The sequence below is a fragment of the Phycodurus eques genome, chromosome 8 (genome assembly GCF_024500275.1).
Source record: "Phycodurus eques isolate BA_2022a chromosome 8, UOR_Pequ_1.1, whole genome shotgun sequence".
Taxonomy (NCBI): domain Eukaryota; kingdom Metazoa; phylum Chordata; class Actinopteri; order Syngnathiformes; family Syngnathidae; genus Phycodurus; species Phycodurus eques.
The window spans coordinates 5,501,950-5,526,086 of NC_084532.1; the positions used below are offsets into that span (position 1 = coordinate 5,501,950).

A 24,137-nucleotide genomic window follows, 5' to 3' on the forward strand; every position below is an offset into this window, starting at 1 on the left:
TCAAATATCACATTTGATGAGAGGTGAAAATTCAGTGCAACAAATACACCAGTTCTATTAAAGTTTTGTTTAGATGGCAATTCACTACAGTACCTCAGAGAATACGTATAATTTTCAATCACATAAAAGCTTAATAGTACATGTATTAGTAACGCGTTACATTGTTCGTTGCTCAAAATGGCGTCCATTTTGGAGTATGTAGTGCGTTCCGCATCACTGCCCGAAGTATACTGCCAAACTGGTTACAAAATGACAAGCATGACAAGGTAAATGCGTTGGAGTGGCCACGGCAAAGCCGTGATCTCAATCCTATTGAAAATGTATTGGCAGACCTGACAAGGCATGTGCAAGCAAGGTGGCCCACAAACTTGGCTCAGTTACACCAATTCTGTCAGGAGGAATAGACCATTTGATGAGTCGTTATGACGGGAAAGAGACATTGTGGCTTTGATGAAGACGAGCTTTACTTCAAAGAGCATGAGCAGACACTGACCATTAACTTGCACAAGTGAGCAACAAGGAGGACAGGTTCTGTTAAACCTGGGAAAAGCAGAATTTATGTCTATTGCTGTGCACAAATCAACTGATTGTACGGACATGGCCCAGCTGAAGTGCAATGCTAAAATGCAGGCACTTTCTTTTTCTAACCTATTCAATTTTATATTTTACAAGATGCTCACAGTAGTCTGTGGGCTGGTTCAGTCCGATATCTGTGGTGGTTCTCGTACCGTTAAACACGTCTTGTTTTCAGTGTGCATCTAAAAAAAATAAATTAAATAAAATCTAGTTCTTTAATATAGCTATAGTCATGTGAAACAATTATCCGACAACAAAATTGTGGCTCGTAATGCTGGGAAACCACGAGCCAGTGGCTGGTTAGCCAAAAAAAAAAAAAAAAAAAAAAAAAAATAGTTAATGTCAAGCCTCTCAAAGACTCAAATAAATGCCCGTCAGTTATCAAAACACTTTTGGAGAGAATTTATGGCTTTTTTCCCCCCCCTTCTTTACTATTGATGAATTTAATTTAATGAATTTAACAAAATACTGTACATTACCAATGCTTCTTCTAAATTATAATTGGGGTCACTTTGTCATTATAGCATATTATTTTGAAATTCAAGGGGGGAAATCAATGTATATCCTGTACAGAAAAAAAAAAAAAAAAAAAAGTCAGTCCAAGTGTGTCTCGTATGGTTCGTAGGCACGCACTTTTTTCCCCTCATTTACTAATGTGGCGAAGCAGTAAAGAGGAGTGATAAGAGTGCTACTGCAAGCAAGATGGCGGCGCGTGTGGTTGCAGCGGTGAGCATAAGGTGCGTTTGGAAATTCAATCGGACGCCCCAACGCTACTCTTGAGAGTGCACATTCCAAACGCGTTTCCGAACGGCGCGGAGTGTAGAATCTTTACGAACACACCCGTACAACATGCCAGAGCCGGCGGTGGACTTTTGAGTTCATTCCAAAGTGATTTGTTTTCAGCAGCAGTCCCAAACCAGCTGAACATGCCCTCGAGCAGTGCATCCGCCACAGTCACCCGCTCCATGGGTGCCCCAACCCCATGCTGAAGCGGTACGTGCGACTGGTCCTGGGTTGCATTAGTTTTTTTTTTTTTTTTTAATTTGCGGCAACACAAGAAACTCACAACGAGCTGCTGTCGGCCACAACTCTCACCTAGTGAAGTCTTAAGGCCTCTTTATACTCGTGCGGTCGACAACGGCCACATTGCATCACGTGACCGACAAATTGGCCCGCGCGGCCCCAGCAAAAATTGTTGCTGCGGGTAGACCGCCGCGGAGATCATCTCTCGTGATTGGTCCGTTTTAGTCAAAATGCTGTGATGATGTACTCGGCGTGCCCCTTGGTTCTACATACCATCTACGCCGCCGCCCTCTCGATCGATTTTGCAGCATAAACATATCGTCTGGTCTTCCAGGTCCATTTGTTCTAGCAGACATTGCTCCACGGTCGCCATTGCTGCTGCTTTTGCTCCTTGTTACTGAAAGGAAAGCTACCGGAAATGGCCAAAGAAAATGTAGAGGAAACTCCACCCTTGCAAACAGGAAACACAGAAATCTATTTAATGTGGTCATGAAAATGTATTTGTAAAAACCTTTACATAAAAGACATTCTGAAAAACACACACAAAATATCCTGCGAGAGATGCGACAGTTTATCTACATGACAATAGAGAGAGTGTTCATCAACATCTGAATGGCCTTAAGAGGATCCACGATATTTTTAAGCTTGTCCTTTCTGAGAACCCAGTCTGGTGCAAACCTGGAAAAACAAAGACCAGTTGTCAGTCACTTGCAAATACAAATTGGATGTCAAACCACTCATCTTTCCAAATACTGTACGTACTTTGGCACGGGACGGGATTTATTTGGTGTTGCTGAAACATAGAAGCTTCCATTGATTGATGCATTAATCTTCTGTCTGGCCACATTTCTTTCTGCATCCATCTTGTATTTTCGAACAGTGAGGTGGTAGATACTTTTTATCCTATTCAAGACTTTAGGATGCTTCGTAACCTCCTGGAAAAGAAAAACTAACGTTTGTACACATCTTCAAAATTAGCTACAGAATTTCTTATTTATTATTATTATTTTTATTTTTTTTTATTTATTTTTTTTTAAAAGACGACGACGACCAGACCTCAGCATGGCATTTTTCTTGCAGGAGCAGAACCAGTAGAAAGCAGGCTTTGGTGAAGATGCTGCCACCTTTGTCTGCTACTTTATCACCTGCTTTTTCTCTGTATCTCTGGAGCAAGTCTACCAGTGTCTCCACTGAGTTTTCCACCAAATATACAGCCTCAATGGTTTTGTGGTACTGAAGGAAACAAAATGGGTGGCAGAAGGAGATAAGACATTTTGCTGTTTTTTTGTTGTTGTTGTTGTTTTGTTTTTTTTAAATTGCTGCAGCCGACAGTAGTTCAGATGGGTACATGTCAAATTAGCCTCCGATTTGACATCTACAATGACCTCAAAAGGCATATTATGCAAGTCAAACAATCCAAGTCCACATAAATTAGTTTTTCTCACGAACAATTCAATCAAGAGCTCTTGACTTGAAGTGCGTCACAACTTTCTTGTAGATTGAAGCAATAAGGGGACCAAAACAAATAAGACCTGAATTCATAACCATCCATCATCTGGCCATGGGCCTGGCTGATATTCCTGTGAATGACCAATCGACAGTGTTGTTCGGATGTCAGAAGTTATTGAAAAATGGCAGCCTCTGCAAAGATTACGATGGATGCTACCATTGCTGCAGAGTTGTATTGGAATCTCTCCAAAAAGAAAGGACTGACTTCAGCAAGCGGTACCCGTTAAGATCGCACTCTTTCGCAGCAGCGCATGCCTACGTGTTGATCTAATTGGTTCAAAAGGGATACAGACACATTCAGTAATTTTATTTATTTTTTTAATCTTTTGAAATCTTGATGTTTTTCACCACAGGCAAAAACACTGAAAGAAAGGGTGTCCAAACTGCGGTCCGCGGCATATAATTTATAGATGTTCAAGGTTTGTGTCGTTTGCCTGCATTGTACTACTGGACTAACCCTCCAACAGTTGGTGGCAAAGTTGGGGAAAGTTTTTTTTTTTTTTTTTAAATCAATCAATTTGTTCTTATTTCTTCCTCTTTATCCACCAATCAGAAACAACTAAAATAGTAATAAAAGATTTCAAACATCTAGTTCTAAAAATAAATAAAGATAATTCAGTATCAGGTACAAAAAGCATAACTCAATTATTTCTTCCACTTTGTGCTCTGTCAATGTCCTCTTAGTGTGCTCTTGTTTCGGTTCTGAATTTAGATGTGATTCTGCTGCTGCTCCTCCGTAGACGGGGCAGTTATTCTAGTGAGATTGAATTACTCCATCCCTAGGCTATTTCTTTTAATAAATACGCAAATTACAATACATAATTGCTTTGCATGTTCTTTACCTACACTGGTGGATCAGTGTTAGCAAACTATACCTTCGAGAGGTTGAGAAGGATCTGGATGGAGTAGATGATGACATCCATGCAGGGCACACTCCTGTTGCAGGAGAGGATAAGGGTGAAGATGACGCTGGTGGCGCCGCTCTCTACCATATGCTCACAGCACACAGGGGACAACCTGGTGGCAGCTTCTGTAAGCACGCACGCGCACACACACACACACACACACACACACACACACACACACACACACACACACACAACTTTCAGTGACAGAGTTTGGTGTAAGCTGCTTCCCAAGAAACTATTTAGACAGAAGTACATAGTAAGATAATTGCAAACTAAGACCTCTTTCTTTCTTGGTTGCTTTCTTTCTGACGCACATGATGATTGGCCGATGTGTCAACCCCATGCAGTGTAGCGCCAACTACTGGCGAGGAGGACTTCATGTCACTTTTTTTTTTTGCTTCATCAGCGGCTGGTGTCGGCAGTCTTAACGAGTAACTGAAACCTTGAAATAAGGCCGGTATCGACCCGATACATGATGCCTGCTACTGGTCCATCCCTAACATTTTGCATTTATGGAGGTGAAGTCCAGAGTATGAATTCCAATACAGTATATTGTTCAGCATTAAAATACCATACTGTCTAAACCAAAAATAAAAATAGCAAACTGTATCAGCTAGTGTCGCACCAAGTAGCGAAACCGGTACAGTACCAAGGTATTGTGACGTCAAAAACAGCCTGTGTGGAGTTTGCATGTTCTCCCCGTGTCTGCGTGGGTTTTCTCCAGGCACTCCGGTTTCCTCCCACATCCCAAAAACATGCATTAATTGAAGACTCGAAATTGCCCGTAGATGTGAATGTCAGTGCGAATGGTTGTTTGTTCCTAGGTGTCCTGCGATTGGCTGGCGACCAAGTTCAGGGTGTACCCCGCCTTTCGCCCAAAGATAGCTGGGATAGGCTCCAGTACACCCGCGACCCTAGTGAGGAGAAGTGGAACGGAAGAGCAACGATGAATGAAAAAACTTAATGTGACAGCGCTCAATTCATACAGTGTCTTAAAGGCCAGTACCCAAAAAGTCAACAGTCAGCAAATGACTAATGACTACCTGTAATCTGACAAGCTGTGTGCACGCAACTGTGTGGGAGCCGTGATCATGAAATGGCCTCAAACCGCCAACCGAGGATGAGTTAGCATGCGTAAGCGTTAGCCACAGGTACGTAACCTCAGAGTCCGCAGCTCACGAGGCTATATGAGCAAAGCCATTGTTCTATGCAGTGGATTCTCCTGTGCTCGGCATTCGAAGCGCACGATAGTCAGTGTTACCGGCAGGAGCTAACGTTAGACGATTTAGCGTCATCGACCCGTAGTTATGCCACTTGTTGCGGCACAAACAGGAAGTCCGCTAACCTGTTTTCCGGGTTTGGTCAAATGAAGTTCCGCATACGCTGATACCAAACAAAAAGCACGCATTAGCTATTAATTTTGAAGAGTAAACTCCAGCACAAAGGCTTGTGTTGAGATGGCAATAAATCCAAGTTCAATATTCCTCATGGCCTGATGCTTTATGAATACACATGAACTTTGATGCAAAAGAAACAAAGCAAAATCAATGTGAGCAAGGACTCTTTCCAGTGCAATTTAAATGAATAGACAGCAACAATTTGAATTTGTGAAGTCAATAACTAGCCACTCTAGTCATTTAATTCGGTCAATTTAGGAGACTTCATTTACTTCCCAAATACTGTGACCTCACCTAGGTTTTTTAGAGCCTCCAGCATGGAGGAGAAGTGTTTGTATCGAAGGATGCAGTCCAGGGCAGATGAGGTTTTGTTGCGCAATTTGTCCTCCTCTCGGGCGCCAGCTGAGACTTTCCGCAAGTGGTGCCTCAACTTTGTTACTTTGGCACTGTCATTCAGTCGGCGGGAGACATGTCCTCTCCACAGCGCCTAGAGTGGGGGAGAAAAACACTTAAGGGATTGCATAGATGAATAACTTTAGCTTTAGCTTAGTAGAATATTATAAAAAGTATCTTTTGAAAAATCATCCCTCTCTGGCCTTATGCTGTGCCTCTAATTTACTTTTAATTATTATAAAACTTGTCGTGCTGCGACAAGGAACAGCCTTTCAGAGATTGTAGAGACAGAAGGCACGACCGAATAGTGTGTCAATCGGTTGCCATGCACACACGCGGGCACACGCCTCAGCTTTGCTGTCAGTACACCCAGCAGCTTCCTGCACTTTTTTTTTATTTTTATTTGGCCGGATTATTTATCGGCAGTTAGTAATAAAAGCTCAGCTCTAGGGACAAAACAAGGGTAATACATTGCAGGCTCGTGTACGTTCACGCTTGACATGGCTTTGGGCAGAGACGTGGGTGGGGGTTTGAAGTGAGGCTACATTCAAATCTTGTATGAAAACAAAAACGCCATCTTGAAATTCAATTTGAGAGACTTTCCCATAGAGCCCCAGCGTAGCAGCGTAAAAATTTTAGTTTTTTTTAGCACAGTTGCAGGCGGGCTTGGCCAAGGTGCGTTTGCTGATGCACAAGACTTTTTTTCATAATGTAAATAAAGATTCCAAACTCAAGTAAGATGCAGTATGTAGTAGTAGTAGTAGTAGTAGTCACGCTTCCCTGAAGTGATTGTGTACGTAAACAAACTCAAAACTCACAGATGAAGCTACAGTGGTGTACGGGCCCTGCAGGATACGCAACTGTGCTAAAGCATGTGTGATACAACTGGTAGAATGGAATGTGCTCCAAGTCCATCTTTTAACTGCTAAGGAAGTGCTTTGTGTGAACGGTTTCTGATGCATACTTCGGAGATGAACCAATGGAAAACTTACCTGAGCTTTGACAATGCCCTGTTCAACTCTCTTCTGGCGCCTGAGGAGGAGGAAATTCCGAGCAGCATGTTGGATGACAGAAGCAGAATTGTGGCGACGAGCTAACCAACGCCTGACTGCTCTCTGGGCTGTAACAACCTTCCTTCGGTCCGCCAAGTACCGTCTCCTTTGCAGCCTCACTCGCACAAAATTCTACGAAGCAGAAAGACCGAACGATTATGTAAATGATTTTTTTTTTTTTTTTTCAGAATTCAATGTATCATAAATATCTAACAGTTACTGTACTTGTATAATGATGACAGAATGTATCTGTCTCTTAGCAGACTCCAAGGTCCAGTGTGCTCGCCAAGCTCTTTGGATCTTTATAGCACTGAGGTGGTGGTAGACTGCCCCAGCAAAACGAAGTCTTATCTGTGCTTTGGCAGCCTCAAGTTCCTTGAGTACAAATTGATTATTTTTTTTAATGATCATTTTGATCTTTCAACACTTTCAACAAAATTTTTAATGTGTCCAACGCATGCTTGACTGAACAATAATTTTAACCTTACCTGCTTTTGTACAATCCAGGCTCTGCAATGAGTCTGAAGCGTGATTGCAGCCCGCCTTTGTCGGGCATACTTTTTTCTTTGTACTTTGCCAAGCTGCATTGCTCGGACCCTCTGTTGCAAATTCACAGCCGCCACTCTCCTCTTTAGGAAGATGCGCCTCTGTACTGAGCATCTCCAGTATGACTGGATCAAACTGGCAGCGCGACTTTGTGTACTTATGTCCCTTCTGACACAGTGACCTCGATATGCAGCCTGAAGAATGACTGTGGCCTGTTTGATTTTCAGGAACTTGTTTCTTTCCTGCCTTTGATGAATAAAGGCCCGGTAGTGCTTTTGAATGATCGCAACAGACTCATACATAATCTGAAACTTTACTACCTCAACATGCTTTTTGTATGCTGACTGGATTACAGTTGCAGCCTGATGTAAATGAGCAATGTGCTTTCGGGTTTTCTGGCCTCTGTATGCCGCCTGAAAGATGATGGCTGCGCTGCGTGCTTTCAAGTACTGTTTCCTTTGAACTTTGGCTGCTGCAGTAGCGCGAAACCTTTGCTGAATGGTTAGCACAGAGGATTTTATTTTCATATACTGCTTGAACTGACAATGGACTCGGAAAGCTGCTTGAATAATAGTGGCAGCCAGATACATTTGTCTGATGGATTTTCTGGATTTCATTCCCCGGAAGGCAGCTTGTAGACTAATCACAGCAGTCCTGATTTCTTGATAATGTTTTACCTCAAAGTTTCTCTGTCTCAGAGCTCTAAATTTCTGCTGTAAGACACAGACAGCCCACAGTTGTTTTCTGAAAATCAATTGTTGCTTATGCCTTTTGAAGTTTGCTTGAATGAGTGTAGCTGCTCTGTGCATCTTGGAAATTCTTCTTCTCTCCAAACAACCCCTGCAAACTGCCTGCAGAGAAATGACTGAAGATCTGACTTTCAGGAAGTAGTCCCTCTCTTTTTTCTTAAGAACATAGGCTCTGTAGCATCTCTGGATGATGATGGCTGATGAACGCATGGTCTGGAATTGGACTCTCTCTCTGTGACTTCGGAAAGCAGACTGGATTACAGTTGCAGCCAGATACATTCGTTTGATGGATCGTCTTGTTTTCATTCCCCGGAATGTAGCTTGTAGCCGAATCAGAGCAATCTTAACTTCTTGATAGCGTTTTACCTCAAGGTTTCTCTGTCTGATAGCTCTAAATCGCCGCTGTAAGACACGGACAGCCCAAAGTTGTTTCCTGAAGAGGAATTGCTGCTTATGCCTCTTGAAGTTTGCTTGAATGAGTGTAGCTGCTCTGTGCATCTTGGAAATTCTTCTTCTCTCCAAACAACCCCTGCAAACTGCCTGCAGAGAAATGACTGAAGATCTGACTTTCAGGAAGTAGTCCCTCTCTTTTTTCTGAAGAACATCGGCTCTGTAGCATCTCTGGATGATGATGGCTGACGAACGCATGGTCTGGAATTGGACTCTCTCTCTGTGACTTCGGAAAGCAGACTGGATTACAGTTGCAGCCAGATACATTCGTTTGATGGATCGTCTTGTTTTCATTCCCCGGAATGTAGCTTGTAGCCGAATCAGAGCAATCTTAACTTCTTGATAGCGTTTTACCTCAAGGTTTCTCTGTCTGATAGCTCTAAATCGCCGCTGTAAGACACGGACAGCCCAAAGTTGTTTCCTGAAGAGGAATTGCTGCTTATGCCTCTTGAAGTTTGCTTGAATGAGTGTAGCTGCTCTGTGCATCTTGGAAATTCTTCTTCTCTCCAAACAACCCCTGCAAACTGCCTGCAGAGAAATGACTGAAGATCTGACTTTCAGGAAGTAGTCCCTCTCTTTTTTCTGAAGAACATAGGCTCTGTAGCATCTCTGGATGATGATGGCTGACGAACGCATGGTCTGGAATTGGACTTTCTCTCTGTGACTTCGGAAAGCAGACTGGATTACAGTTGCAGCCAGATACATTCGTTTGATGGATCGTCTTGTTTTCATTCCCCGGAATGTAGCTTGTAGCCGAATCAGAGCAATCTTAACTTCTTGATAGCGTTTTACCTCAAGGTTTCTCTGTCTGATAGCTCTAAATCGCCGCTGTAAGACACGGACAGCCCAAAGTTGTTTCCTGAAGAGGAATTGCTGCTTATGCCTCTTGAAGTTTGCTTGTATGATTGTTGCTGCTCTGTGCATCTTGGAAATCCTTTGTCTAACAGAGCGACCTCTGAAAGCTGCCTGAAGAATGGTGGCTGAGGATCTGACTTTCAGGTAGTATCTCTTATATTGTTTCTGAAGGACATAGGCCCGGTAATATCTCTGGATGATTATTGCCGACAAAGTGATTTCCTGGAATTTGACTTCTTCTCTGTGCTTTCTGAAAGTAGACTGGATCAAAGTGGCAGCCTGATGCCAACAAGCAACATCCTTCCTGACCCGCAACCCTCTGTATGCTGCCTGAATGATGACTGCAGACTTATGAATGTTTTGGTAATGCTGCATTTGAGCTTTGGCTGCCACATTGGCGCGATATCTACGTTGTATGGCAAGCACTGAGGATTTGAAGGCAATAAACCTTTTGTGTTCATAGTGGGCTCTGAAAGCTCTCTGAATAATAATGGCAACCTGATGCTTTTGTTTAACTCGTTTTCTAGATATCATTCCCCGGAAAGCAGCTTGTAAGACAATGGCTGCATGTGTCTTCGCACTCAGAGCCAGACTGTCCTGTCTCCTTTCTTTGTTGGCTTTGTAACGCGCTTGGACAAAAGAGGAAGCCCATTTAAGCCTTTTGTAGTAGTTTCTCTGCAGATACATCCGCAGATTTGACTGAATCTTAACGGCAGAATTATGCTTGATGCTCAACTGCTTTCGGACCCTGTATCCTCTGAAGGCCGCTTGCAGGCAAATGGCTGCCCTGCGCTTTAAGAGATAATGCATCTGGACTTTTCTCATCAAGACCACTGCTCTGTACCGCTGCTGAAAAATCAAAGTTGCTGACTTAATAGTGAGGAATTTATTCCTCCCATGGATCATGAGAAAATTTCTTTGAATGACAATAGCCGCACAGTGCATCTGTGTAATCTTCATCCTGGCACAGTAGCCACGGTATGCGGCCTGGATGATGATAGCAGCAGATTTCTTGGTTTTGTACTTCTTCAGCTGTTGCTCCATGAGGATTTTGGCCCTGTATCGCTCTTGAATAATGATTGCAGCACACTTAGTAGCAAGGTAAGCCAAACGTACTCTGTGCATTCTGAACAAAGCCTGGATTACTGTTGCTGCGTTGTTCCTCGTCTTAAACTCTTCTCTTCCTCTCCAGTCTCTGTAAACTGCTTGTATTTTTAAGGCTGCTTTCTTTTGCTCTTTGTACTTGTGTTGCTGTGTTCTGCAGTGGAGTAGGGCTCTATAACGGCTCTGGATGATGATGATTGCACTTTGAAGGATGATGTATTTTTTTCTACTCAAATACATCCTAACTGTAGACTGAATGACAGTTGCAGCATTGTGCTTTTTCTTCACATCTTTCCTAACTTTCATGCCTCTAAATCCAGCTTCTATCACAACACAGGCTGCTCTCTTCTGGAGGAATGCTTTCCTTGCTTTCTTGCCAGCTACATAAGCCCTATATTGGCGCTGAATGACAACAGATGCTGACTTTTTTGACCGAAACGCCACTTGAGCCTTGTATCGACAGTAGTGGGCCCGGATAAGTGTAGCACACTGATGGAAATTTTCAATCATCATCCTGTCAGCTCTGCCTCTCCAGTATGCTTGTACAGTGAGTACAGCCTTTCTGAGGGTTTCAAAGTCTGCCTTTTCCTGACGAGCTAAAACTGTGGCTCGATACTTTTGCTGTATCGTAACCGTTGCTTTTTTTAGGGAAAGGTAGCGCTTTTGGGTAGCGAATTTCCTGAATGCAGCCTGAATCACAATTGCTGCAGTGTGCTGTTTTTTCAGCAAGTCACGAGTTTGTTTTCTTCGGTAAGCCACCTGAATGGTTCTGGCAGCACTGCACATTTTGACAAATATTTGCCTTTCCACGTCTCTTCTCGCAGAGGCTCTGTACCACCTCTGGATTACGATTGAGGCGTATTTCATTCTCATGGCCCGCTTCCTGACCCGGTGCCCCCGGAAGGCACTTTGAATGACAGTGGCCGAGTTGTGTTGTTGCTTGTGCCTTCGAAAGCGACGCCTTTGTTCATGACCTCTGTAGTGCGCTTGAATGAGCAAGGTGCTTCTTCGGATCTTTCTGTATTCATGCAAGCATCTCTGCATTCTATAGAAAGACTGAATCTTAATCGATGCAGCTGTCCTTTTGGCTATTTTCTCCGTGTACCATTTCCTATATGTGGTTTGTAATATTCTGGCAGAATGGTTTTCCCTTTGAGTTTTCTGGATTTTCCACAATCTGTACCCTCTCTGCATTTTCGTCACTGCAGCTTTGAGGCAGAGATAACGCTTGTGTACTTTTCTCGCAAGAATCCAAGCTCGAAAATATCTCTGCATGACAGTTGTCGCCCAGTAGATTTTCCCATAAGCAGAAGCAGCCCTTTTCATTCGCCACTGTGCTTGGACAACAATGGTGTTGTATCTGAGTTGTTGGAAATATCTCATGGCTGAAAACATTCTCCACTGTGCCTGCATAAACGAGAAACAAGTATTTAAAGGCCAATTCCACAAGCAACTTTGCATTTGCAGTACATTATATTTGTGATATAAACAACAACAAAGACAATAGAATTCAAAGAAGAAAATTGGAGGAGCCAGTACCCCTGAGTTATGCAACACTGTGGTTTGACTCAATGAGGGTGATTTCAGTATATACCAACAATACTACAGTGGACCCCCGTTATTCGCAGCGCTACAGACTCGATCACAAATAGCGAATAATTGACATTCATGATAGATGGATAGAGAGAGAGATAGATCGGATGACCAGAAAGACTATAAAACAGTCAACAACTTCTACCTGGATGACGGTTGCTGCTCGATTCTGTATGATCTGGAGCTCTGCCTCTTTTTTCATCCGCAGTCTTTTGCGAGTAACAAAGCCTCTCCAAACAGATTGTATGATGATGGACGCTGCATATTGCTTCTTGCCCCTGCATCGCTGGAGAAAATGCTTCACAACCATCTGGATTTTCACAGCAGCCTTGTTTCTCTCCTGCCCCAATAATAAACATAGTAAACAATAAGTATTACTACCATTTACTGCGATGCAAGATATTAAAATTTTTCATCTACAGAGACAGCCATCAAACTTGCAGTACCCAGTTACTCTACCTCCCACGTTACCAACCTTGTAGAGTTGCAAGTCTTTCTTTAGTCTGTAATTCCTCCAGACACCTTGGATGATCCGAGCTGCTCTGGTTTCATTACGTAGGTCCAACAGACGAGCGCACAGGAAAGATAGGTAAGACATTACAACCTGTTGAAAAAGTAGATATAAAGGTAGTAGGTTAACTTTTCTTCTGCATTTAGACACTTTGCAAGGTTAGTTTCTACTTGCTTGGTATCACAGACTCTCACACTAAACTTGCGAATATTTTGTCACTCCAGACTGTAACCATGAAGATCCACAACTACCATAATTTCTCGTGAATAATGCAAAAATGTTTTACCCCCCAAAATTTGTCAAGTCTATAGTGCGCAATATACATCGGTATAGGAGAAAATGAAAAAGACTTTTACATTATATAAATGTATACCGCCATCTAGAGGTTATGTAATGCTGTACACTTTCATTCCGCTATGCCACCGCCCACTAGAGGTTATGAAAAAGTTGTACACTTTCATTCTAGTATGCCACCTAGAGGTTATGAAAAAGATGTAGACTACACTTACATTCCAATATGACAGGAGTACATATGACTGAATATATGTACAACTGCACTCATAAGATTACATACCCAGGCGGAATTTTTTTTTAATACAACTGATGACTGAACAACAAACAATTTATTTCTTTATGGTTATGTTTAATGATAATACTTTTCTGAAATGCTTGACAGTTTAATTTGAATCCCATGAAAATAAAATTAAGTGTGTTTCGCCTGGTCCTTCATGTTTTCTTAAAATAATTGTACACATCTTACAAATTCTGCCTGGGTAATCTAACATGAGCACAACGGTGTGTTTTCTCATTTACTAAATAAAAGTAGGGCTGTGAATTTCAAAGTAAGAGCAAGTAAATAAAAAGTGTGTTCAAATAAAGTGCTTAACTTCAGAATAATTCTTTGAAAAAACTAACAAAATACAGATAATACTTTGATCATATGGGTAGAAGCAAAAATCATGAATTGTAAAAATGCATTATACATGGGTTGAAGGGTTTTAAAGAATTTTGACGTCAACTTTGGGGGTCCGCATTATACACGAGAAATTGCGATACATCTTAATCCAGGGTCTTACTATGCTCAGTAAATGCTGCTCCAGTAAATGCTCATCTACACACATGGTTAGGTGTTTGATAAAAATCTGGTTTAATCACACCTTCTCATCTGGAATGGTGTTGGACATGTCGGCTGGATTGATCATGGCAGGTACACCACCCAGGAAAGCCACCGCAGTATTAACCAGCCTGAAGTTGCTTTTTTCATTTTCCAGTAGCTCTTTAAACTCTGCAGAGGGAGACTCGGGGCCTGCTCCAGTAAATGACAAACAACAAAACCCCTCACATATACAATGAGTATAAGCCATTAAGAACAAACTAACATATGAGCCATAAACTGTTAATAAAATATTTCTCAATGAAAGGGATAACTGACTCGAGTATGTCAAATTTATGCATGTGAAAATTTCATCATGTCTTAAGTGACACACACCGTTTAGGCACGAGGGAGAGTATTCAAAAGAGCTGTCAGAGTCAATAGCTCCGCAGTTGAGCTCCAGGCGACCCCTTGATGAGCAATCTACAGTTTGGGTGGTGCTGTGATGCACAGACTCTTCTGAGATGAGACTGGGATGGTAGTGGTGGATTAGGTAGCAGAGGACACGGCCATCTGAGAATGTCACAGTGAAGTTCTCCAGCTAAAAAACAAAACAAAGACAAGATTTCATGCACCATTTTATTTTTCTGCAGCTAGGTCCCTTGACCAAGGTGCTGACAAAAGATTTGGATTTGGTCCATGGATGCTTCACTGCTGTTGCCCACCTCGCCTTAATGGATAGGTTGAAAGCAGAGAGCAAATTTTGCTATACATACTGTATGACAAATAAAGTACCTTTACCTTGAAGCCAAAAGTATAAGTGATTGTTATTTTGGACCAGGTAAATTATAACATTCAAGAATATTTTAGATTGATTCAAAAACGCTTTGCAGCATAAAATAGGGCATTGCTCCACTAATGTCAATGTTTCAAGGTCAGTGGGTTGGCTCAAGCAGGGTGGTAATGCTGGTTTGCTGTACTGCTGCCTGTACAGCACACATGATTATATTTTTTTTGTTTGTTTGTCCAAGAGCAAAGGTCTTGGTCCACGTCGACATCAAACATACATGCATGACCATCTTCCTGATCGTGCTTGTTCAGACTTCAAAGCTGGTTGATGTTCCATCCGTCTCCCTAGAGGCTAGAGCCGGGGTACACCCTGGACTGGTCGCGAGCCAATCGCAGGGCATTCACACTTACCAGGAGTGCCAAAATTCAATAAATGCCTCATTAAATAAGTAAACAAGTGTCATTAATTATTTAATTTGTATTTATTTAATTACATTTACTTCATCATGCACTTAATTATTTCACTATTTATTTCATTATCTATGCAATTATTACAACATTTAAATATTATAATTTAAATATTGGCACTCTTGTTCTGCTGTTCGTCATGAAATAATTTTATCTGTCACCTATTAAACGGCGTGTGCGGACACGAGGCGGGACTAGTGCCGATTAAACTCAAATCCAATTGTTTGTTCCTGTATGAGCGCCCTTTGCACAATGGTCATTGCACCGGACTATTGCAATATTAGTCATTCGAACTGCTCTAAGTGCTACAGGACTCTGCATCTTTTTGCACAATTGTTTTTTTTTTTGTCAATGTCTTTATGTCTCCAAAGTGTTCTGTAAATTGAGTCTAGTCTGTTGTGCTAGAGCGGCTCCAACTACCGGAGACAAATTCCTTGTGTGTTTTGGACATACTTGGCAAATAAAGATGATTCTGATGAGCTCATCCCCAAGTATATCATATCGTATATTTCATGCACTTCACGTGTGAGAGAGACATTTTAGACCTAGCAGCTTATATGGCTGCAAAACCCTAAGCATATGCCGTGCAAAGCGAAAGGATTTATGGAGCTTCTTGGGAGTTATTTGGATCAAGACATTGTACCGGACATGTGTTCCGCAAGCTGAAGTGCCACAGGGACTCCCAACACTTGATCACCCCACTCCACACTGCACTGCTGTGAGACAACCACTAGGAGAATCCCTGGTGTACGTCAAGTTGATCTTAACCTAATTAGCAGCTTCCCGTCAAATGTGGATTCCTGGCTTCAAAAGACTCCTTCCCCAACCAAAAGGTTGAGGGGACCCTCCCTTAAGGATGCGGCTAATATTCAAACATGCACGTGAGGTGCCACCTACTGGCGTTGACAGGAACTGCAAGCTCCAACCATCTCTCCTTTGATGTTTGTTAACGGAAGATAAAATGTCCGTTTTGAGATCTTACAAAAGAGAAATACAACTAGAAATATTCCAAATGTATAGCTTGGTGTCACTATTGTCAGTTTGACAAGTCCTCTGCAAGATTTTGAAAGCTGGTCCTTGTGATTTGAAACCAAACAGTACGAAATGTTGTCTTGAACAATAAGCAACCGATCTGCCACAACCAGTTTAAACAATGATCCTATGCATGACAGTACAAAGTTGGGAGTGTTTTAGATTAATATAATTTTAAACACATTTGATCAAATTTGTAGACAAGATTCAGGCTGATGGGTGTGGTCTTCTCCAAGATGGCAATCCCTCTCGCCCCCTTCCTCCTCATCTTGCTGGCAGAACGCTAAAAGCCTCGCTTGCTCAAGTGAAGTTGCACAACTTTCTCCTTATGCCTTATTTTAATTCATGCCATATCTTTTTAATAGAGTAAATGCTAAGAATGCCAAGAAGAAAAAAAAATGCCGTTTAAACTGAAATGTGTTTTCTTGCCTCACTGAAAATATTTATAGACAAGAAAATAGTTTGTTTTATTTCTCAAATTCATATTGAGCAGCAGTTTATTATTTAGAATAGGAAAAACAATTAGTTGTTCATTTTTAAGTGAAACTAGCGGGTCAGGCGGGCGCCATAACCCTGTACTTCCTGCGGAGAGCCTAATACTTTCAAGAGCAAAAACATTTTAGTGCACATTTTTTAAAGTTCCGGCACATTTTAGCACTTTCCTGCACGTTTTGCAATAAGCCTCCACTTATAGTACATGTTTCTGCATGTTTTTACATGTCACATGTAATAGTAAGAATTACCTGTCATGATATGTATTATTAGTTTGGCATTTAAAGAGAGCGTTGAAACCTTGGAGTCGTGCAGGAACGTGCGGCTCTTTGAAAACGGACACACAAACTTTGAGCTCTAAGTAAATAGATGGCTCGTTTTCTCCCTTGTGTATTCATAATAGGTCTGTAACCAAGCAAAAATAGAATCTGAATACTTGATTATTCAGTTACATTTTTAGTAGGATACTCAAATATTCCATTCCATTCCTAATTGTCATCATCATGATTCATAATGGACTGGGTGAGGCTAAGACAAGAGACAGACAAGAACACCATTCTAGTCACTCAGTTATATGAAGTTACAAAACACCAAAATAAGTGATTGGGTAGTACATTAAACTTGAAAAATTGGTCTGGCTGGAACCGCATTATGGCGGATATTAACTACCTTAAAAAGCAAAAATGCAGGCAGATTAGGACGTGTTTAAAGAGGAAAATACTAATGATGCACCAAAATGAAAATTCTTGACCGAAAAGCGAAGCTGATGAACCCAAGGCCGAAAACCGAAACACCGAACGAGAAATTAAGTGATTTTCTCAGGGGAAGAGGCTCACTGTAAAAACTTGCCCCTTTGTTTGCTTGTTTTTTTAAATTTTGACCTGTTTTGTCTGTTAATGCTTGTTGCGCACAAACCTCGTTCTCAGTAACATATTTTACAATTATATCTCGAGTCACTGTCCATCTTTACTTCATACGAAACTATGGTATGCCATGGTCATGCTGTACCTCCTCAAAAAATGGTGCGACCAAATCATGTGCTGGTGCGACCAATTGAAAAGTTGGTTGGACCAGTGCAACAAGTGCAAAAGTTAGTGTAAGTGCCCAGAAATATATTTTGTAGTTTGACAATCTTAAACAACAACCAAAGTTATGATCAAATTACGTTTTTGTTACACATATTTGGTATATTTATAGGTGACCAACTGGTTAGTACATCTGCCTCACAGTTCTGAGGACCCGGGTTAAAATCCGGCCTCGCCTGTGTGGAGTTTGCATATTCACCCAGTGTCTGCATGGGTTTTCTCCGGGTACGCCGGTTTCCTTCCACATCCCAAAAACGCTAGTGAGGACAACTGATACGGAACATGGATGGATGGATATATGCGACGGTTGATGCAAGCTTTCAGGCTGACAACGCTGTACTCTTGTCAGTCTTCGTTGACTGGTAGACGGCACAAAATTGTCGCAGGGCATCATTGAAAACATAATTTTATTTGTCAGTTTTTTGTGTCAGGAAGTGTCTCTGCATATTCATCGCCCGTTTTGTTGTTTTCTTCGTGCTGATATCATCCTTCTCATCTGCGAATCAATTGAAATCTTATGGCGTTAACTTTGTGCTGTTTTTCGCTCCATTTTTTTCTCCTCAATTCCTCAGCAGCATCCCAACCACTAAGCAAGTGTTTGAATCACTCATTGTTTCTGTCCTCAGAGTACTTTATTTTTACTCATCAGAAAATCTGAAAGCTATGGTTGCTGCACATTAATTAATTGACAGGAACTACTTGAGACGGTTGTAGGTTGAACATTACCAGCTGAAAATGTACACGATATTTTGTTTGAGCATCGTCATTTCGATGTGCATGTGAGTAATAGTCACATCGCAGGGTCTGCTGCGATGTTGGTGTTCTAGAATATACAGTAAATCAACTGTAATATTAAAAGTGACCAGCAGAGGGACCTGTTTGGTCATGGTAATAGAAGGAAGGTATACCGGCTGCATTTCCTATTTCCCTCTGTAATGAAACTAGGCAGGCAAGCTGCAGCAGTGTTAAGTGTTCGAGATGCATTCAGGGACACTGCGTAAATGAGAGCGAAAAACAAACAAAAAAACAAAACAAAACAAAACCAAAAAAAACAAACAAAAAAAAAAAGAATACGAGGAAAATAATTACTCACTCACACTCTGGTCCTATAGATGTTTAGTATTTACATAGTCACTTCACTTGTACAGCCGGGTTCACGACCCTTGTCCTGAATGCTCCCTCTCCTGTCCTTCCCTCACAATGTGGAGCACTACTGCCCCATAAAACATTCATATCTGTTATTGTTCTAGATATATTGGGATTTACTTTTCTCATCTTTTTTACAATTAGATGGATGGATGCTTTGTCGTCTTCTTTTCTCACCCCCCTCTAGAAACCATGTTCTGTTCAACTGATAGACTCTGATTCTCAATAAATATATATTATAATACTAAGAAACCACAGCGGTATCTTAAAAATTCCACTGTGACACCAAAAAATTGTTCCGGCATTAAAGGGATACAGATCCTCCGGTAAAACAGATAAGCTAAACACTCATGCACTGTGCTACCTCAATGTTAAATTCCAATTTTTATAAATGTACATGCCAAGATAAGCCCTAACACGTTGCAGCAGTCAAGAACAATGCAAACCCCCAACATCCAAGTATGCTGTCTACACAGCCAGCTGAAAACAAGATCTCACAAACTCACCGTCAGATTGTAGAAGTCACACACAGCGCGGGCCCACTCCATCAGCAGGACAACTTTAGTGCTGCAGTGCTCATACGGCACCTTCGTCTTTAGTGCACTGGACTCAAGGCCGTGATCGGCCCTCACAGAGGCCAACCTCAGTTTTGACCTCAGGGTTCTCCTGAGGAAGACAATCTCTTCCCTCAAATGATCCTCATTCAAAATCACCTCCACCTAAGCAACAGATTGCTGAGATTATTACAAATCATTCCACTTGTGTTGTACTAACGGTCAGATAAACACCTGAAATGAAAATATTATTTTCCACAGGAGGCTCAACGTCTTCTCTCTGTGTCCATCCACAATGTCTCGAGAATCTATGATGGCGCCTGAAAATAAAGAGAAGATGCCTAACTCGATGATCATTTACAACTTTCTTTTTATGGGTCTGAAATATAAGGATCAAGTCTTGTTAATTTTTGGATTCTTCCAGGAAAAGGGAAAACACTTATTGGCAACTTCACTCATACCTATGTTTCTATACCTTAAAAAGCTTATTTTGGATGAACCACATTTTGGTCAAGCTAACATCTTTTGCAAGTCCGTTTTAACACACTCCCACCAGCACCAAAGTGAATTATAAGCCAAATGAGAGGAGAAAAAAAACAATATTTATTTGTGGGGGTTAATTTATTCCATTCACTTTTCATTTAATACAAGTTCTGGGTTCAGCGAAGCGCTCATAGTTACCATATTCATCCTTAAGGTCGACCAGTCTGATTTTGAGGACTTGCAAAACAATATCCATGTTGTGAATTTTTTGCAGACGGCTGATGGCTGGCAGTCGCAACTTTTCTGACAAGTTCCACTGCTTTATGAGGAGCTCCATGACTCTCCTAGAGGGGAGAAAAGAAAAAAATAATAATTAAAAAAAAAAAAAAAAAAAAAAACACGTCAATGATGATCCATGAAATTGGCATGACATTTAAATGTCGTCACTTACACTAGTCGAATTCCACATTTCAAGTCAACTGCCAAATTTATCACAGCAAAGTTGAATTCGTCAAGGGCATTTTGACAGTGGGAGACTGGTAACCCAAGGTAGCCAAGATGGCGAGGAAGAATCCCCTCCCCGCTTAAGAAGTCTCTTGAGAAGGCCAGCAACAAGTCTTTACTTGTCTATATATAAAAAATGAAAAACACACACACCAGTTCATGGGCATCAAATCCAAAATCCTCACATAAATCTTAAAAAAGGAGCAACTTTCATTTCGGGAGCAATATTCTGTAAAATAAACTACATAAAATACAAAGATGCAAGGAAATCCTTGAAAAAAAATCCTTGAAAAATTTTTTTACCTCTCAGTCTCAAACTGGAATTACAAATCTCAGGAAAATGTCCAAATACTTAGACCTAACAGTTGCTCAACTCAAGATGCAGCATGTCCTTGGGGCACAAGTAAATATGTATATAGATTCATATCAATAATTATGCTCTGCGGCCCTTAACAAGATTTTAGGTCATCTTTCATTTTAATACCAACAATAATAGTCATACATAATGGGCAGACAAAAACATAGTTTGTTCCCTTCTGTTGAAGCAAGAAAGACAGCCTGTGGTCACTGAAATTACTTATAAAGCAGAAAAAAAATGAATAAATACATATTTACTGAAAAGGTGTACTATAAATCGGTATTGCTATTTCTAATTCAACAGAATTATTACAATCCATGTAACTAACTGAGTTTTGGCCAACTTCTCAGGACCAACTGCTCCAGCTGTCTCAGGTTTTAATGAAGCCTTCTCCAGACTGCATGTTCCAGCTCCTCCCACAAATGTTCAAAAGGATTTGGATCAGCGCTAATGGTCCAATGTTTTGTTCGTGGGCATTCTTGGGTGTTTTAAACTGTGTACAGCAACGTGAAAAGTTGCCACCACATCATTTGTTGAATTTTCTAATAAAACATGGAAACGCCTCTAAAATCCTCCATAACAAATAAATTTAGGAAAAAACATTTGATTACGGGACAGTTATTATACTGCCCACACGGTTCTTCTCATGAAAAATGTTCAATTGTGTGCTTTTCAAGTGGAGTTTTTAGGGCAACTGACGCCATTTGAATCATCACTGTAATTAAGACAAGTCTGACTTTGAGAATCCCTCGGAAGGTCAGCCTGTACGAGCTTATTGGTGGATATTTTTAACTGAAACTTGTCAGCCACTCGGATAAGGTGTTCCCCGAGTGGCAGACGTTACAAAAGGGACGAGGAGATACTGTATGTTGAGAAATGATCACGTTCTACTCTTTTACTGTCATTTAAAGCAGTTTTTCTGACCAGATTTTCTCTAGGCAGTGTCACACAAAAATGTTCCCCCAAAATGCAATTTTCTTTCCTGGCACAAAAAAATAAAAACCACATTTTTTCACAACCCATCATCCGATTTTCAAGCTTCTTGGTTTCTCTGCATTTCGGCAGATTGTCGTTTTGGGGAAATCCTGTCAATATGCATTTTGGCAAATTCCAGTCTAGTCAGCTTGTAGTAGTATATAATATTTATACTGTATAAACCTGTAACAACTAACCATCCATGGGTATTTTTTTAGTAGTAACTGATTTATGAGATAAAATCAAATGTTGGATGTCGAAATAATACAAATGAGGACATTTTCTATTTAACCTAAACAATGTTAACTAAAAACTTAAAAGGCTCTTACGCATCAAACCTTGAAAAAAATATAAAAAATCTTAGTCAAACTGTTTTTGCTCTGATGACAGCCTGTGGTCTGTTATCAGGGAAGGGGGGGATTAAGTGTAGGATATTGGTCTTGGGCAATGGATTGAATTTATGCCTTATACCCCCTGTGATAAAAGCGTAAAATGTTAAGTGATATCGTGTGCTACCTCTTACTGCCCTGTAAACAACCATGTTACAGTATTTCCATTTATAAAAAGTAATATACGCAACCCCTTCCAATGCTAATTAGCTATAAATGTAGTCCCTACTTTGCAACGCCACTGGTGTCCTAAGAAAAAAAAAAAAATAATAATAATAATCTTAGTTTAGCTATGAACATTTTTTCAGTACATTGCCCATAATTGCATTGCGCTGCGGATCCAAAAGAGATTTGTAGTTGCGGTTATAATCAATGTTTACTGATGTCAAGGAGTCCATAGCCTACCTTGAACTCTGCATCAACACAGAACAGACATGGATCATGCTCAATCAGGTGAGATTCTTTGGCCTTGTCCAAGAAACACACCAGCAAAAGCAGCTTCTTTAGAGTGAAGCTAGACAGCGCCTCCTCGTGGCCTGAACAGGAGAGATAAACAGCAGCACAGTTCCCTATCAGTGTCACTACGGAGTATATTGAACATACAGTAGGTACGGTAAGTATTCAGACCCCCCTAAATTCTTTACTCTTTTATATTGCAGACAATTGCTAAAACCATTTAAGTTCATTTTTCCCCATCATTAATTTTTTTTGTCAATGTCTTTATGTCTCAAAAGTGTTTTCTGTCAATTGACTGTCTGGTGTCGTACTAGAGCGGCTCCAACTACCAGAGACAACTTCCTTGTGTGTTTTTTGGACATACTTGGCAAATAAAGATGATTCTGATGTACACACAGCACCCTATATTGACAGAAAAAAATTGTTGATATTTTTTTCAGATTTATGAAAAAACAAAATCTTAAATATCACACAGCCTTTAGTAGATTGTTAGACATTTAGTAGAAGCACCCTTTTGAGCTAATACAGCCATGAGTCTTTTTGGGAATGATTCAACAGGTTTTTTTACACTTGGATTTGGGGATCCTCTGGCATTGCTCCTTGCAGATCCTCTCCAGTTCTGTCAGGTTGGATGGTGAACGTTGGTGGACAGCCATTTTCAGGTCCCTCCAGAGATGCTCAATTGGGTTTAAGTCAGGACTCTGGCTGGGCCATTCATGCACAGTCATGGAGTTGTTCTGAAGCCACTTCGTTATTTTAGCTGTGTGCTTAGGGTCAATTGTCTTGTTGGAAGGTGAACCTTCGGCCCAGTCTGAGCTCCTGAGCACTCTGGGGAAGGTTTTCGTCCAGGATATCCCTGTATTTGGCCGCATTCATCTTTCCTTCGATTGCAACCAGTCATCCTGTCCCTGCAGCTGAAAAACACACCCACAGCATGATGCTGCCACCACCTTGCTTCACTCTTAGGAAACTTGAGTGCAGCAGAATTTTTTTTGTAACCTTGGCCAGATCTGTGCCATGCCCAATTGTGTCTCTGAGCTCTTCAGGCACTTCCTCATGATCCTCATTTGCTATAACATGCACTGTGAGCTGTAAGGTATTATAAAGACAGGTGTGTGGCTTTCCTAATCAAGTCCAATCAGTATAATAAAACACAGCTGGACTCCAATGAAGGTATACAACCAGCTCAAGGATGATCAGAAGAAATGGACAGCACCAGAGTTAAATATATGAGCGTCACCGAAAAGGGTCTGAATACTTATGACTGTGTGACATTTCAGGTTTTCTTTTTTTAATAAATCTACAAATATTTCAACAATTCTGTTTTTTTCCTGTCAATATGGTGTGCTGTGTGTACATTGAGGGGGCGGGGGAATGAACTTAAATTATTTTAGCAAGTGGCTGCAATATAACAAAGAGTGAAAAATTGAAAGGGGTCTGAATACTTTCCGTACCCACCGTAGTATAAAGGTGCCATGTTTATTTCAAACAACACCTTGGTTTTGTCATTAGAGTGTCCAGAAAAGGCCCCTCTGACAGCTACTTCTGTTTGACCCAGATTGGTATCCGCTTTGTCCATATTTGGCAAAGACCGTCCCCTTTCCTCTGATTGGGTGCCTCGCCGTAGAAGACCCACTTTTGAGAGCG

The 24,137-nt window shown here is 41.1% G+C and overlaps 1 protein-coding gene across 1 annotated transcript in view; it reads right to left on the minus strand.

The window, feature by feature from the left end:
* Positions 1-2,065: 2,065 nt before the first annotated feature.
* The window catches only part of aspm (assembly factor for spindle microtubules), a 29,620-nt gene continuing 7,548 nt past the window's right edge, over positions 2,066-24,137 (minus strand). The window contains exons 10-26 of the mRNA XM_061683937.1: positions 22,440-22,570; positions 20,260-20,435; positions 20,007-20,152; positions 19,560-19,645; positions 19,278-19,490; positions 14,156-14,360; positions 13,824-13,972; positions 12,631-12,759; positions 12,301-12,495; positions 7,347-11,969; positions 7,084-7,233; positions 6,799-6,990; positions 5,708-5,900; positions 3,984-4,138; positions 2,656-2,832; positions 2,362-2,534; positions 2,066-2,277 (exon numbers count right to left, since the gene is read on the minus strand). Of these exons, the coding sequence (XP_061539921.1) occupies positions 2,175-2,277; positions 2,362-2,534; positions 2,656-2,832; positions 3,984-4,138; positions 5,708-5,900; positions 6,799-6,990; positions 7,084-7,233; positions 7,347-11,969; positions 12,301-12,495; positions 12,631-12,759; positions 13,824-13,972; positions 14,156-14,360; positions 19,278-19,490; positions 19,560-19,645; positions 20,007-20,152; positions 20,260-20,435; positions 22,440-22,570 (7,196 nt within the window). The 3' untranslated portion in view covers positions 2,066-2,174. The remainder of the gene's footprint in view (positions 2,278-2,361; positions 2,535-2,655; positions 2,833-3,983; positions 4,139-5,707; positions 5,901-6,798; positions 6,991-7,083; positions 7,234-7,346; positions 11,970-12,300; positions 12,496-12,630; positions 12,760-13,823; positions 13,973-14,155; positions 14,361-19,277; positions 19,491-19,559; positions 19,646-20,006; positions 20,153-20,259; positions 20,436-22,439; positions 22,571-24,137) is intronic.